Source organism: Falco punctatus, assembly GCF_963210335.1.
Source record: "Falco punctatus genome assembly, chromosome: 8".
Lineage (NCBI taxonomy): Eukaryota > Metazoa > Chordata > Aves > Falconiformes > Falconidae > Falco > Falco punctatus.
This window is the reverse complement of record NC_137588.1, coordinates 20958231-20971044: the sequence shown is the minus strand read 5'-3', so window position 1 is coordinate 20971044 and position 12814 is coordinate 20958231. Positions and strand designations below refer to the sequence as shown.

General features: G+C 37.3%; 1 protein-coding gene across 5 annotated transcripts in view; it reads right to left on the bottom strand.

Moving 5' to 3' along the window:
- Positions 1-2546: 2546 nt before the first annotated feature.
- TLK1 (tousled like kinase 1) overlaps positions 2547-12814 on the bottom strand; it is a 91484-nt gene continuing 81216 nt past the window's right edge. For all 5 annotated transcript variants that reach the window (XM_080398925.1, XM_080398921.1, XM_080398922.1 and 2 more), the window contains 6 exons: positions 12641-12730; positions 11692-11861; positions 10389-10524; positions 7690-7801; positions 7287-7394; positions 2547-4304 (listed from right to left, as the gene is read on the bottom strand). In XM_080398925.1, the coding sequence (XP_080255051.1) occupies positions 4128-4304; positions 7287-7394; positions 7690-7801; positions 10389-10524; positions 11692-11861; positions 12641-12730 (793 nt within the window). In that variant the 3' untranslated portion in view covers positions 2547-4127. The remainder of the gene's footprint in view (positions 4305-7286; positions 7395-7689; positions 7802-10388; positions 10525-11691; positions 11862-12640; positions 12731-12814) is intronic.

Below are 12814 nucleotides of genomic sequence, written 5' to 3'. Positions count from 1 at the left end.
TAGATGTGTGTAGCACTTTCAACCCTTCACCTGGAATCATCACAAAAATAAACCCTATGCTTGTACATACAGCCAATGCATTCAACTTAATATACTGCCTTTCATAGAGCTGCATACAATTGATTTTCTAACTATCATAGTTCTGTATTAGTGAACAATATTTAGAAGGGGCTGGTTTGAGACTACATAAAGACTCCTTTCCTTCTGTCCTGAACTATAAATATTTCAGAATTTCAACATTAAATATAAACTAGGATATTGATTCAGCAAGGTACTGACAGTTACTTCTAAGTGCTGAAGCACTGGATCGTGCTTATGTCTTTTTGATCCATAGCTGCTCCTGGACCTTACTGAAGTCAATGGCTCTGCTAAGGACTGTCCTTCCAGTCTCGGTGAAGGGAGCACTTATGCAAGCCCCATGTAGATCAATGCTAAAAATAACAGGAAGTCACAACCCCAGGCCACCTGCAAAACTGATTTGAACCCTGTATATGGGTAAACAGGTTTGCCAAGAGTAACAGCAAACACAAGGGTGATGTCCAGGTACTGCTTATGTTTTTTATACTGAAAATACAACTGCCAGACTACAAAAACAGTGCCAGGCTTGGGGCTGAGGCCATGGCATTCTCTTCCTGGGAAACAGTTGTTTCACTGGGCTGCAGAATTGTGCTCTGCTGAATACTATGGCATAGCTTCCACACAGAAGCAAGAAAACACCGCACTTTTCTAGCTGACCTGCTGGTCTGATAATAGCACATCCTCTGAGGATATATCAAATGTGGTCTTGATCTCCATCACTTTTTAAACAGAAAACCCCTGTGTGTGTGTTAATGTTGCACAGAAGATACCCCAGGTTTGCACAAGGGGATTCTGAAATGTAAACATTGTGTAACTCCTTAATGATACCTGTTTAGCTCTAGAGACACCAGATACAAAAAAGATTTCTAGGGAAAGCATTATCCCTTGATTTATGCATAGAATTTTACTAGCTTGGGAAACATAGCACAATGAAAAGATCACAAGGTGACTCAGTTACTTAAAGCAAAATAGAAAAAAATATTTCTTCAACAGCAAGTTTCCCTAACATTCTGTTGGAGTTGAATATCTGAAATAAATAATGCAAGAACTTCACTTGTTCAGAGGATAATAATCTTAATTCAAAGGAATACTCGAGAAGCATGCATGAAGTTCAAAACTGAATACATGGAGGTACACAGAAAGCAAGGCTCATGCACTACACATGCCACTGAACTCTTTGTGCTATAATGCATATGATCAGAAATAATAGGCTTAATAAGCAGCAAGGACGGCATGCTAGGAAAAAACTGGAGTATATTGCTTGGTAAGTAATGCAGCCTTCACTGATGGGCATCTTTAAGGATAAGGTGGACAAGTTTGTCAGGATATAAATAAACTTGAGTTAAACTTGGGTACTGGCAGAGACTGGAGAGCTTTTCAGGAACGCTTGCTTAGTAAGTGTGGACGATCAAGTAAAACTTGTTTTTTTTGTGTGGAAAGGGCACCTGGAACTACATTGGCCTCAGGTGGTGGGTATATAATGCCAGGCCCCCAGGCTGGCTGGTGACTCAGGGGGAGCTCTGTTTATCTTACTAGATTCCTTTAATCAATCTGCCATCACAGACATGACATTGCTGGATTATTCATTATCTCTGTGAAAATGTTTACAGTCTGATCTTTCCTACAAACACAACACAGCCCTCAACTCTACAATCCATGGCTACTGGAGCCGGGTAAGCTCCACGCCTCCGGAGAGGTATTTACACCCCAAAGCTCAGGGCAGGGTTGCACTGGGACTGTGGAAGCGACAGTGCCCTGGCCCTGGCGACATGGCAGCCGACATGGCAGCCGGCAGCACAGGGTGCGAGACCGCCACCGCGGAACACGGCCACTCAGTGGTGCCAAGCACCTCACCTGCGAAAGCAGGAGCCTCCCTCCGACCGCACTCGATAAGTAGGAAAAAATATTAAAAAAACACAGCCGTAATTGTGAATCTGTGTTTTAGACACCAAAATCAGGAGACTCTCTTACCGCTCTGCCTCCAAATCTTGAGGCTGCCGGGTCTCCCTTCCCAACGCAACGCCCCACTTCTGGGAAAAAATCAGCAAGTCCTGAGGGCTCCTTGAAGAGAAGTGTCCCGGAGACACCTCTCGCCCTTCCCGGCGGGCTGTTCCCGCCCTCCGCACAACACCTGGCGGGAGGGGGGGGCGGGGCGGGGCCACCGGCCGCCCAGCTGGGGCCCCTCAGGGCTACCGCGCGCTGAGCCTGGCGGGAGCCGCTTCAGCCCAGCAGGGCTGGGATCTGGAGCAGGGCTGGGCACCTGGTTGGCTCCCCGCATGTCCCGCCAGGCCGGGAGAGCTGTGGGGTAGGGAAGACCGGCCTGGCCAGGCTAGCGGTGTGGGGTACTTAATTATTCTATTGGCTTTTTACTTGTAGTTAAGAGTTTGCTTTAAATAGCGAAGTGTAGCTCAGTGATATGGTTAGCTGATCGACCCTTCCTTGAAATGCAAAAACACGCAATGAAAACCTTGAAATTTCAACTGTCATTGTTTATTACTGTTTTGGCTACATTCTCTACAATTTCAGCAGCATTTTAGAGAGACAGTAAATGTTTCTTATATACAATGAAAACAAAATGGCTTGCAACATCAGAAACAAGAGCAACAGTTTAACTGTACAATACTAAATGAAAACCTGTGGTACTACAGCCTCCTTCTTCTGTAACATGGACAAAATTACATATAGGTATTCAGCCTCAAGAATGGGATAGTAAAAAGAATAGTGAACGGGGGAGAGATACAATGTTCTGAAAAATAAGTTTCTACCATACAAGGCAGTTAGAAAATGTTTCACATTTTAAAATATCTGTACAAGCCACAAGAAACATTTCCTTGTTGATAGGAACTTCCAGAAACAGAGAATAACCATGAGTAACTTCTACATCTAGTATCAATGCGCTCTGCAGGTTGAGAACGCAATAAACTGACTTAAAGAACTGTACTGTATATTACCGACACAGATCTGTTTTACATGCCTTGATTGTTAATGAATTACCTATTCTTAATCTCTCTATAACGTACAGTTGACTTGCACTTAAGGAGGTCATTTGATTCTTTCACAAAAGTAAAAGCAACGTCATTTAGCAGCAATTAAAAGCGCCTTGAGGGAGACTTAAAAAAAATACAATATCCAATTAGAAAAAGCCATACTTTAAACATTTGTACAGGAATAAGTTGCTGAAATTTAACTGAAAATGTGACATCTGTACAACAATTTACAATAGAGCTAGAAGGGAATTTATCATTATTCCTGCATAGAACATTATACATGACCTGTTTTGCATTTGGTTTCATACTGTTGCTTGCTTTTATTAGAAGCCTGGAAAGTTTCACAAGTTTCAATACCACAGCAAGTATAGTATTTTTTAGAAAACCGAGTGGATTTCAAAATTAGCAATCTATTTGAGAAATAAGTACCAGGAATTCCATATCACCCTTCCAATCTAAATTCAGTGAAATACCACCATGGTTTTGGAGGTACAAGCCTGAGTTGCCAAATAAAATACTACAATTTTATCTGAGGAATCTGATACAGAGCATCTCTTTGACCATCTCACTCTCCTTCCTTTGGTTTCAAAAGATCAATGTCTTGTAAAGATGGCAGTTTGTTTAGTTTACAACCAGGCACAGAATTTTTCCTGTGTTTTCAAATTTGCGCACTACCCTTTTTTATTTAAATAATGAAAAACTACCCTTCATGTTAGAACTTTCCAGTATCAACCAAATGTACTTTAAGTATTAAAAAGATTATTTACAATGTTCCCCAGAAAAAACTAAAAACCTTTTCTTCAGTCTTAAACACAGTATACCTGTTAAGAGTGTAACAGGCAGTGTCATCCTTCAATGTTTAAAGGTATTTCTCAGAAGGGTACATTTATTCACAGTCCATGATCCATTCCAATCATACAAATGACACTATGTAACAGGACTTCAGCCTGAAAACACAGTTATCAAACTTGTCCTGTGTAAAAACACTCAAATGCTTTCAAGCTCAAGTCTGCATCTGGAAACTACACAAAGGTATCATGCCATACTTCGGCTGGAGAAATTTCAGTACGAAATAATGCTTGAAGTAGGTGGTGTAGGGGATGCTGCTAGCCCAGTCATATGCAAGTTTCCTGAAGAATTTGATCTCCTCATATGAGGAAGAAGATAAGGATCATTAGCCAGCTGGTGGACATCAAATCTATCCTCTTTTCGGTATGCTAAACAGCGTCTGATAAAGGCCTAGGAAAGAAATGTAAAACATTACAATACTATTCCCAAATAATTATGTCTGCTTATAAGCAAACATGCATGTCCTCCAGGATAAACTGGTTCTAAACAAATTCATGTTTTTATGTAATTCAAATCATATGACAGTGTAACATTTTACTACTGAGTCCAATGAAAAAATATAATGTCACAGCAGAAAAAAAAATATCAGCAAATTAATTGGCTTCAAATACTCACACTTCCAATGTGTATTTCCATGTTTAGGAACTATATTTACAAGTAAAACATGAGCATCTCACACAATTACAATGATGCATCCCTGAACAGCTTAGTAAAAACCAGCAGCAAATGTCAGAAGATTGAAGAAGTAGAAAGAAGCTCCATGGAACTTCTAAAACCTTTCAACTGTGTGGTAGATGAAGAACAGACAGAAGATGCAGGGACAGAATTTCAACACTTTAGTTGACCTTTGACAGCAGACATTGCCACATGTGCCATGACAGCATAGAGCAAAATATGGAATTTGACAATGGTGGTTGCCATGTCCAATAGGCATTAGGTAACAAATAGACTATTTAAGAAACCACTACCTAGCTAGAACTCCTTTCCCAGGAAAAAAAAACTTAATCCCATTTGCTTAAAAAATATTTAATCAATTGAAAAATTCTGTAGCTAGGACTGTTCTTGAGACACTACGTTATCCTGTGATTAGGTCCATACAATGTACGCCAATCACTTTGTGCTGAAAGTTTCTGTCAAGTCTTATGTCTAGCATACCCAGAACATTTGGTCTCCTGAGAGCTTGGGCTTCAACATTTAATGATAGAAAATCCTTATTATTGCTACAGAACTGATCAGCACATCATTACTTAATTTAGAAATTAATTTAAAAGAATTACATATCTTTTATTTGATAATCTTTGTTCTTTGCTCCAATTAAAAACTGCAGATTAAAGGAAAAAAAATCTGTGATAAAAGTTCCTAAGAATCCTGCTAGAATTTACTTCTATCATTTACATATCCAGCACGAACAAGGCACAAAACAAAAATCATGCACATCTGTTAATATATATTCAGATGTTTGTGCATATTATGGATTTTAATGAAATTCTTCACAATAAATCCTTCATAATGAATGAACTGTTAAGATTTTATTGCAATATACTCAGAGTAAAAGTTTGTGTCTAAAATGTTTTTAAAATGCTTCATGCTTCTGTGGCAGTGTGGACACATTACTGTAATGCAAAGGAGAACACTGCACAAAGTAGGAAAAAGTGAGGAGGATCAAAGGACAGTTACAGTCTGAAAACTAACTAACAACATAATTTCAGGTTCCGTATTTATTTCATCTCCATGTTTTCCCAATCAGAATTTCAGTTTACAATCTGTTATTTTCCAACAGCCAGGCCTATAAATCTGAAAGGCAATTTGGATTCTACACAGTCATCATAAATAGAATGAATTTACAAGTTAGCTTGAAATTGTTTTATACCATTTTCACCAGAGAATAATTTCTCCCTCTCTCTTACAGCTATCGTGACAATGTTAATAAAAGTAGAGAACACTGAAAGCTTATTTTAGTCTTTCAAACAAACAAACAGAATATGGAATACACAGAGAATGTAAAATAAGTTGCCAATTCTCCATGCTGAACTGTCTACTCTTTCCCAACCTCCTCTATATAAAAAATTACTAATGACAAACACAAAGTTAAAGGACAGGGATATAAACTGTTAACATGTAATGTTATCAGTTATATGATGCATATTTGTCAACTGCATTCAAGGGACAGAATTTTTCCAAATAGGAATCAAGAAACAAAACCAGCAAATAAAAACCTCAACCAAACAAAAAACCCAGAACACACTACAATTCTTCAACCAAAAATCTCATAACCTTAACTGCAACTCGCTCACTAACACCACTTCTAGAGAATATAACCCATGGAAATACACCATGAATTGTAACAGCATACTTATGTACCCAAATGACTGACTTTCTTGGGAAGTTACAGCCTCTAGAAATAGGTTTCCTTTCCTTTATATCTTTAGAAGCTAAATCTTAACATTGCTGAATTTTTGCAGCTTGTGTCCCAGATCTAAGTACGTCTAATTAGTTGCCGAAACTTGAACAGGCATTCTACTATCCTGGCATTTTTTTCAATGAGCACATCTCTACTGCATCTGGCCATGAATGTATCTTTCAAAAACTGGGAGAGTTTTAAAAACTAGTAACACATATACAGTTTTCTTCCACATTCACAGACTTGGATTTGTGTTACGAATGCTCACAGCAGCAATCATTTGGGAAACCACCTTAATCTGTTTCTGAATAGCTGGTCTATGCAGATGAGTTTGATACTAGATATGATTCAGAATAAGATTTTTAAATACACGAAACATTGCCATCCACACCTTTGTGGCAGATCAACTATTTTGGCAGTCTTACCTCCTGAATCAGCATAAACAGGATCTTACAGATTCTTAAGAATTTATCTTTCTAAACTCAGCTTTCAGTTAATACACAAATACTATGACCTTTCAAGGAGAAGAGTGTTAGCAGGCATATCCTCCAGGTATTTGGTAGTCAAATAGTTCTTCAAGCCAACAAGGCTGCAGAGAATAACATTCACTATTTTCAGAAAAGCTCGTTACTGTTACAAGTATTTCACAAGAACTTCTAGCGAGACAGCCTGAGTGAGACACATAAGCTCCTCTGGGAAAAAGCAAAGCAGACAATTTTTAGGCGGCCTACTTTAAAAATGCTTGAAATTTTCTGGAAAACATATATATATATATATCGTCTTGCCTTGAAATACATGATTTTGTGAAGTCCCAGAATAAGTTTGCTTAAATAAAAACATAAAAATACTAGTTCTCCATCATGATTTTCTATATGTTTAGTTACTCCATCACACAGCATTAAGTTAATTACACCTGAATCCTTTGTGATGAATGTTTTAACTGTTAATATGGAGTTCATATGAAAAGTTACCTTGGCTTCATTGCTTACAACAGGTTTCACAGGGAACTGAACTTCTGTGGCTTTTAATATTGTGTTTTCTTGTAAGATATCTTGCTGTGATTGATTGTGGCCAAATGGCTGAAAAATAAGCACATGATTTTCTTCATGAGAGTTATCCAACTACTCATAAACTTCATAAATATTTATGCTATAGTAAATTGTTGCAGTGTTAATACAAACTGCTAACTATTCTGTAAATAAGAAAGTTTCACTCCAGATTTTCTACATTTCTTGCAATATCAATGCACACCATCAAAAAGTAACACAAGTGATTTTCCACACAGATTCATGTCTTTATGACTATAATTCACATCTACTGGAATCAGACATTTACACTAGAACTCTTAACATTTTCAAACAACATTCTCCTTACCTTTCTACCATAAAGGCATTGGAAAAAGATTACTCCAACTGACCATACGTCAACCTTATTAGAAATCTTTGGTGGCTCCTTGCCAACTACAAAACACTCTGGAGGCAAGTACCTGGAAAACAAAATACAAAACATGGATCTCAGTGTCTGCAAGTAGAAGTACAGCATCACTAGAACTTGTTCAAATATGAAATTATATAAACACTTCATGTACATATCTCTGACATTCTAACAAGATATTCTGACAACTGTACACTTGCCTTATGAGCCACATTCCAACACCTTGCACGCCCTCCAAAACTGACATTACAGGCATTCCAACACCTTGCACACCCATCAGAACTGACATTACAGTTTTTTATGTAGTCAGTCAGTCAAATAGAGGGTTTATTTCAAGCACAAATACTAACATTCTTTACCTAAATCAGTAATTATCACTTTAAAAAAAAAAAAAATGGGATCCTAGGTTAAATAGGAACCTTCTCTATCTATCGGAGCAAGAAAAGATGAAAGCCACATAGGGTATTTTACAGCAAGACCCAGTTAGGAATCAAAGATAATGTAGCTGTGGCTTAAAGACCCTTTACTTAATTTTTTAGTAAGAGAGGACATTAACCAGAGGAGTATATGAGACAAAGATGATTGTTATTTCCATTCCTGTAGTTTGCAGGAAGCCATACTTCAAGAGCCGAAAGTTGAGGCAGTTCCTGTGCCATTTTTGAATTACAAAAGAACTAGTGAAATGGAACCTCCTTTAAAAACTAAATGAAACCTCCCAAACGTATCAATATGGGAGCAGTTAAATATTATTGACTGTAGTATCTAGAACAGAAAAAGAAATAAAAGTTGTTAGAGCAACTAAAATCCATTAGAGCAACTAAAACTCAGACATTCTTCCATCAACAGCATACAAAGCTTTCAAAGAAATTTTGAAGAAATATTTGTGGAAATGGAAATAAGCAGAAAAATGAGATAAGAATGTAACACAAATTTGAATTTCACACAGTATCACCAAATCTCTTCTGGAATACTCATGTACAATTTTGATTACAACAATCAAGAAAAATGAGCTTAAAGTGATGCAAGTGCAAAGAAAAATACTAAAATGATCTCAAGAATAGAGAGCCTACAACTCACGGGAAAAAAATTGAAGGCTATAAAACCACCAAGGAGCAGTACTACAAGGGGAAACAACCTACTTCAGGGAGGACAGTACTGGCACAGGAACAAACAAGTATAAACTGGCCACAAATAAACAGAGTCTGTAAATTAGAGGATTAGGTTTCTAATGATCAGAGAACTGAGGTTATGGAACACACTTCAAATCAGATTACTGGGGACAAAACATTAAATGTAATCAAACGCCTGTAAGTTTACAGAAGAGATTATGTGATCTAACTGCATGGAAAGACAGGTAGCCAGACCCAGCAACTGAGGAAACCCCTTCCAGAACTATGCTGCTGACAGTTTGTGCAATCTACTCTTAACAGACTCATCCCCCACCTCAAACTCACTCAAGATACTTCCTTCCTTAATGAAGATTTTATGCTTAGAGAAAGTGTGGATTCAAAATGCAAAGATTCATCGTGAACCTATAATGGTCACAGACTTTTTTTGATCTTAGTTTACAGCACCACTACGTGCCTGTAGCATTTTAGATGAAATTGAAAGGCCAAAATTTTTTTACATACATTCCTACACTACAATATTTAAATTGTTGTTAAATAGAAAGAATAGCAAAAGCCTAACACTTCCAAAATGCTTCAATTTGAACAATCATCTTTTTGCATCGTCTGCACATTGGTATTTGTGCAAGAGTATGTGTGTTTTCTTTTCTAAAGCATCTGAGGGAAAAGGCAAACATTTTATCACATGCAACTTCCAAATATGGGAAAAGTTGCAGAGGAAATGGAATGAAACTGGCTTCTCCATTTAGGGTTAGGTTTCAGCTCCTGACCCTGAGCTTGCTACAGGCAGAATGAAAAGAAAAAGAGAAATGAATTCACAAGTAATAACCTGGCCAATATAGGTTTTCTATTCCACCCACCCAGACACAGCTACCATGCACACAGGCTCAAAGAGCTACTGTGCCATGAAGAAGCTGTATCCTTAGAGAGCAAATTCTAGAAAGCTTTTCTGCAAGCAATGAAATGCTTATTGTCATTCCAGTTCTGTAGGCAGCTCTAAAACTCCAGGTTTTTGGACAAGCATGCAAGTGCACACAGAAAACAAGTCAGAGCTGCTGAGCTGTCATTAACCTTTAAGATGGAAGAGTAAATACTCTTTTGTCCTAAGGACGTTACCTGCTGGTAATCCCTGCTCTAAGATTTCCAAGGACTAAGCACCCACACTTAAATCATCATAGCTCTGTCAAACATCTTCAACCACCCGCAGCGAAAGATTAAACACCTGCTTCTTCAGGGAAACGATGTTTCCAAGTCATAGTGATCATCTACACATTTTTTTATACATATATAAAACCAAACAACACATACTCACACTCTCTTATCTTACTTGTGTATGTTACCATTCTAATACTTGGGAATATCAACATTCACAGCACTGCACAAAAACCTTTGTTTCTCATCCATGTTAGTATTTTTAATCCTAGCTCTCTCTCCAAATTGGCTTTGTAAGAGCTTTTATGAAATCTAAACAATGACCCAGAGTCTAAACAGCAAAATCAAACCAAGCATTACCAGTAAGTTCCTGCTCCCTGTGAAGTTAAATCCATTCCATCCACACCATAGCTATCATCATCCATTATTTTGGACAGGCCAAAATCCGTAATTTTTATTTCTCCACATGCTGTTCCATCCACAAGAAGGATATTACCTATCCAGGGGAAAAAAAATATTTACTTAAAAAAGATAATAGAATGCTTTACTGTCAAAACCAGGTACAATTTTCAGAAATATCTAACTTCATGAAGGTTAAGTGACAACTTTACATCATCTTTATATCCTCAAGTCCACAGTAACTTGACTATGACACACTTCAGTGCAGTCTTGGGAACTCTAGGTTATCATCATGATCTCAAATGGCTTCCTCAGCTGGGAAGCGGCTGGACAGTGAGGAAATATCAAAACGTAGTAATAAAACACCAAAACATAGCAGCATATCAGTTACAATCAAGTTTCACATTTTTCTGCACAGAATATATCCTACACTATGGGTTTCAGGGTTTGCATATGCCACAAAATTGTGCCAAGAAACTGCTGCCATACTATGAATCGTACTCCATGCATCAAAGTTGTGCAATAATTTCTTGATGTAAAAGTTATTTGATAAAGTTCCTCTGAGAACAGAAATTAATGAGACTAAGAATACACTCTGTACAATTCCATAATATGCCAGAAATCTGTATGAACAATTTATTATACAGCAGCAAGCAAACAGGCTGGCACTGAGTTACATTACAAACCCCACACCTGGAAGTGTAGCAGACTAAAGTACATAAAGAATACAAGCATCATTCATGCAAGGTGGTAAAACAAAGGCATGGAATCAAGACAATATATTGTTTATGACAATGCTTATTATTAATTGTAAAGAATACTTCTGTAAAGTCCTGTTTTGAAGTGCTTATGCTAGGATGCTGAAAGTGATTGATTACCTATTTCAATCCTTCACAGGTTAAGAAATACCCAAGGGAAAAATTATTTACACACCTGCATTCCACAACGATCAGACAGGACTGAGTCAACTAATGAACTGATTATAGTGCTAAATACCAATATATGCATCTATGTGCTATATGATTTTTTTTACAAATTCAAATCAAAATAATATGAAGCAGAAAAGTTACGACAAACTTTTTTCCAAAGAAAAGACAGATGATTTTGGCAATAGAACTAGAAAGAAAAGTACATGCTTTTTTCAGTTGCTTACAATAAGCTTGACATACAAAGGTAATTTTGGTATTTCCAGGCACGAATTACAAAGAAAATAAAGGATAAAAAAAAAAAGGTTACATTTTCAATCGTAACATTCCTCATTTACCTGGTTTAAGATCATAGTGTATAATAGGGGGCTTGATCTCATTGAGATACCGTAGTGCATTTACTATTTGCATTACAATGGACCTAGCTTCCTTCTCTGACATCAATTTATGTTGCTTGAGATAGAAATCCAAGTCATTGCCTTCACAGTATTCTAACACCGTGCAAAACCTACAGCAGAATTCAGAGAGACAAAATTAAATAACATATCAAACTGCACAATGAGAAATGGAGATGTGACAACCCAGTTTGATACTGGCAAGTTTAAGAATGGCTGCCTGAGTACTGAACTATATGAATGAAATTGTTAATAGAACACATGGCATAACTATTGGCTTATGGAAACTGACATCAATCAGAATATTCATACTTACCAAAAGAGAAAATGCATCCATACTGAAGAGAGGTTAACAAAACCCCCCTCCACTTATTTATGTAGGCTTGTTTCTAAATAGAAAAATATATTCACTGTTCCTTAAGATGTGCCATCATTTCATGCAAAGAGATGCAGCCCTGTGACTATGGGCTACACTTAGGGTGATAAATGCTTCTGATGTCATTTAATCTTGGAAACTTGTCTAAGCTACAGCAACCTTTCAGAGCTGCTCTGCAGCAGCCCTTGCTCTACCCAAAATTATTACAGCACATCCCTTACACCCTCATGACATCCTGTAGGGCTTGCTAGTCAAGTGTTGCAAAACTGTTTTCAACACTTTATAGAAGGTCTGCAATATTTAGCTGAGAGAAAATCCTGCAACTAGTGTGTTTGGGTTTTTCGTTTGTTTTGGTTTTTGGTTGTTTTTTTTTAACGTCCCCTCAAGGAAACCCTAAATGCTTTGGCTGAAAGCAAGAACATATTTTTATTCAAATAATCTTCATTTCTGTTTATCTAGTACACACCACTAAAATCCTTGCCAAGTTCTAGAAAATGTATCATTTTATGTACTTACGTATCTGTATCCAGGGAGAAGTAGTCATATAGTTTAACTATCCGGGGGTGATCCAGTTCTTTGTGTATTCTATACTCTCTGCAGGCATGTCTAAAAGAAGACGGATATATTAACCTTCTACAAACAATAAAATGCTATTCAATTTAACATATGAAGCGTAAGTCATTAATATTT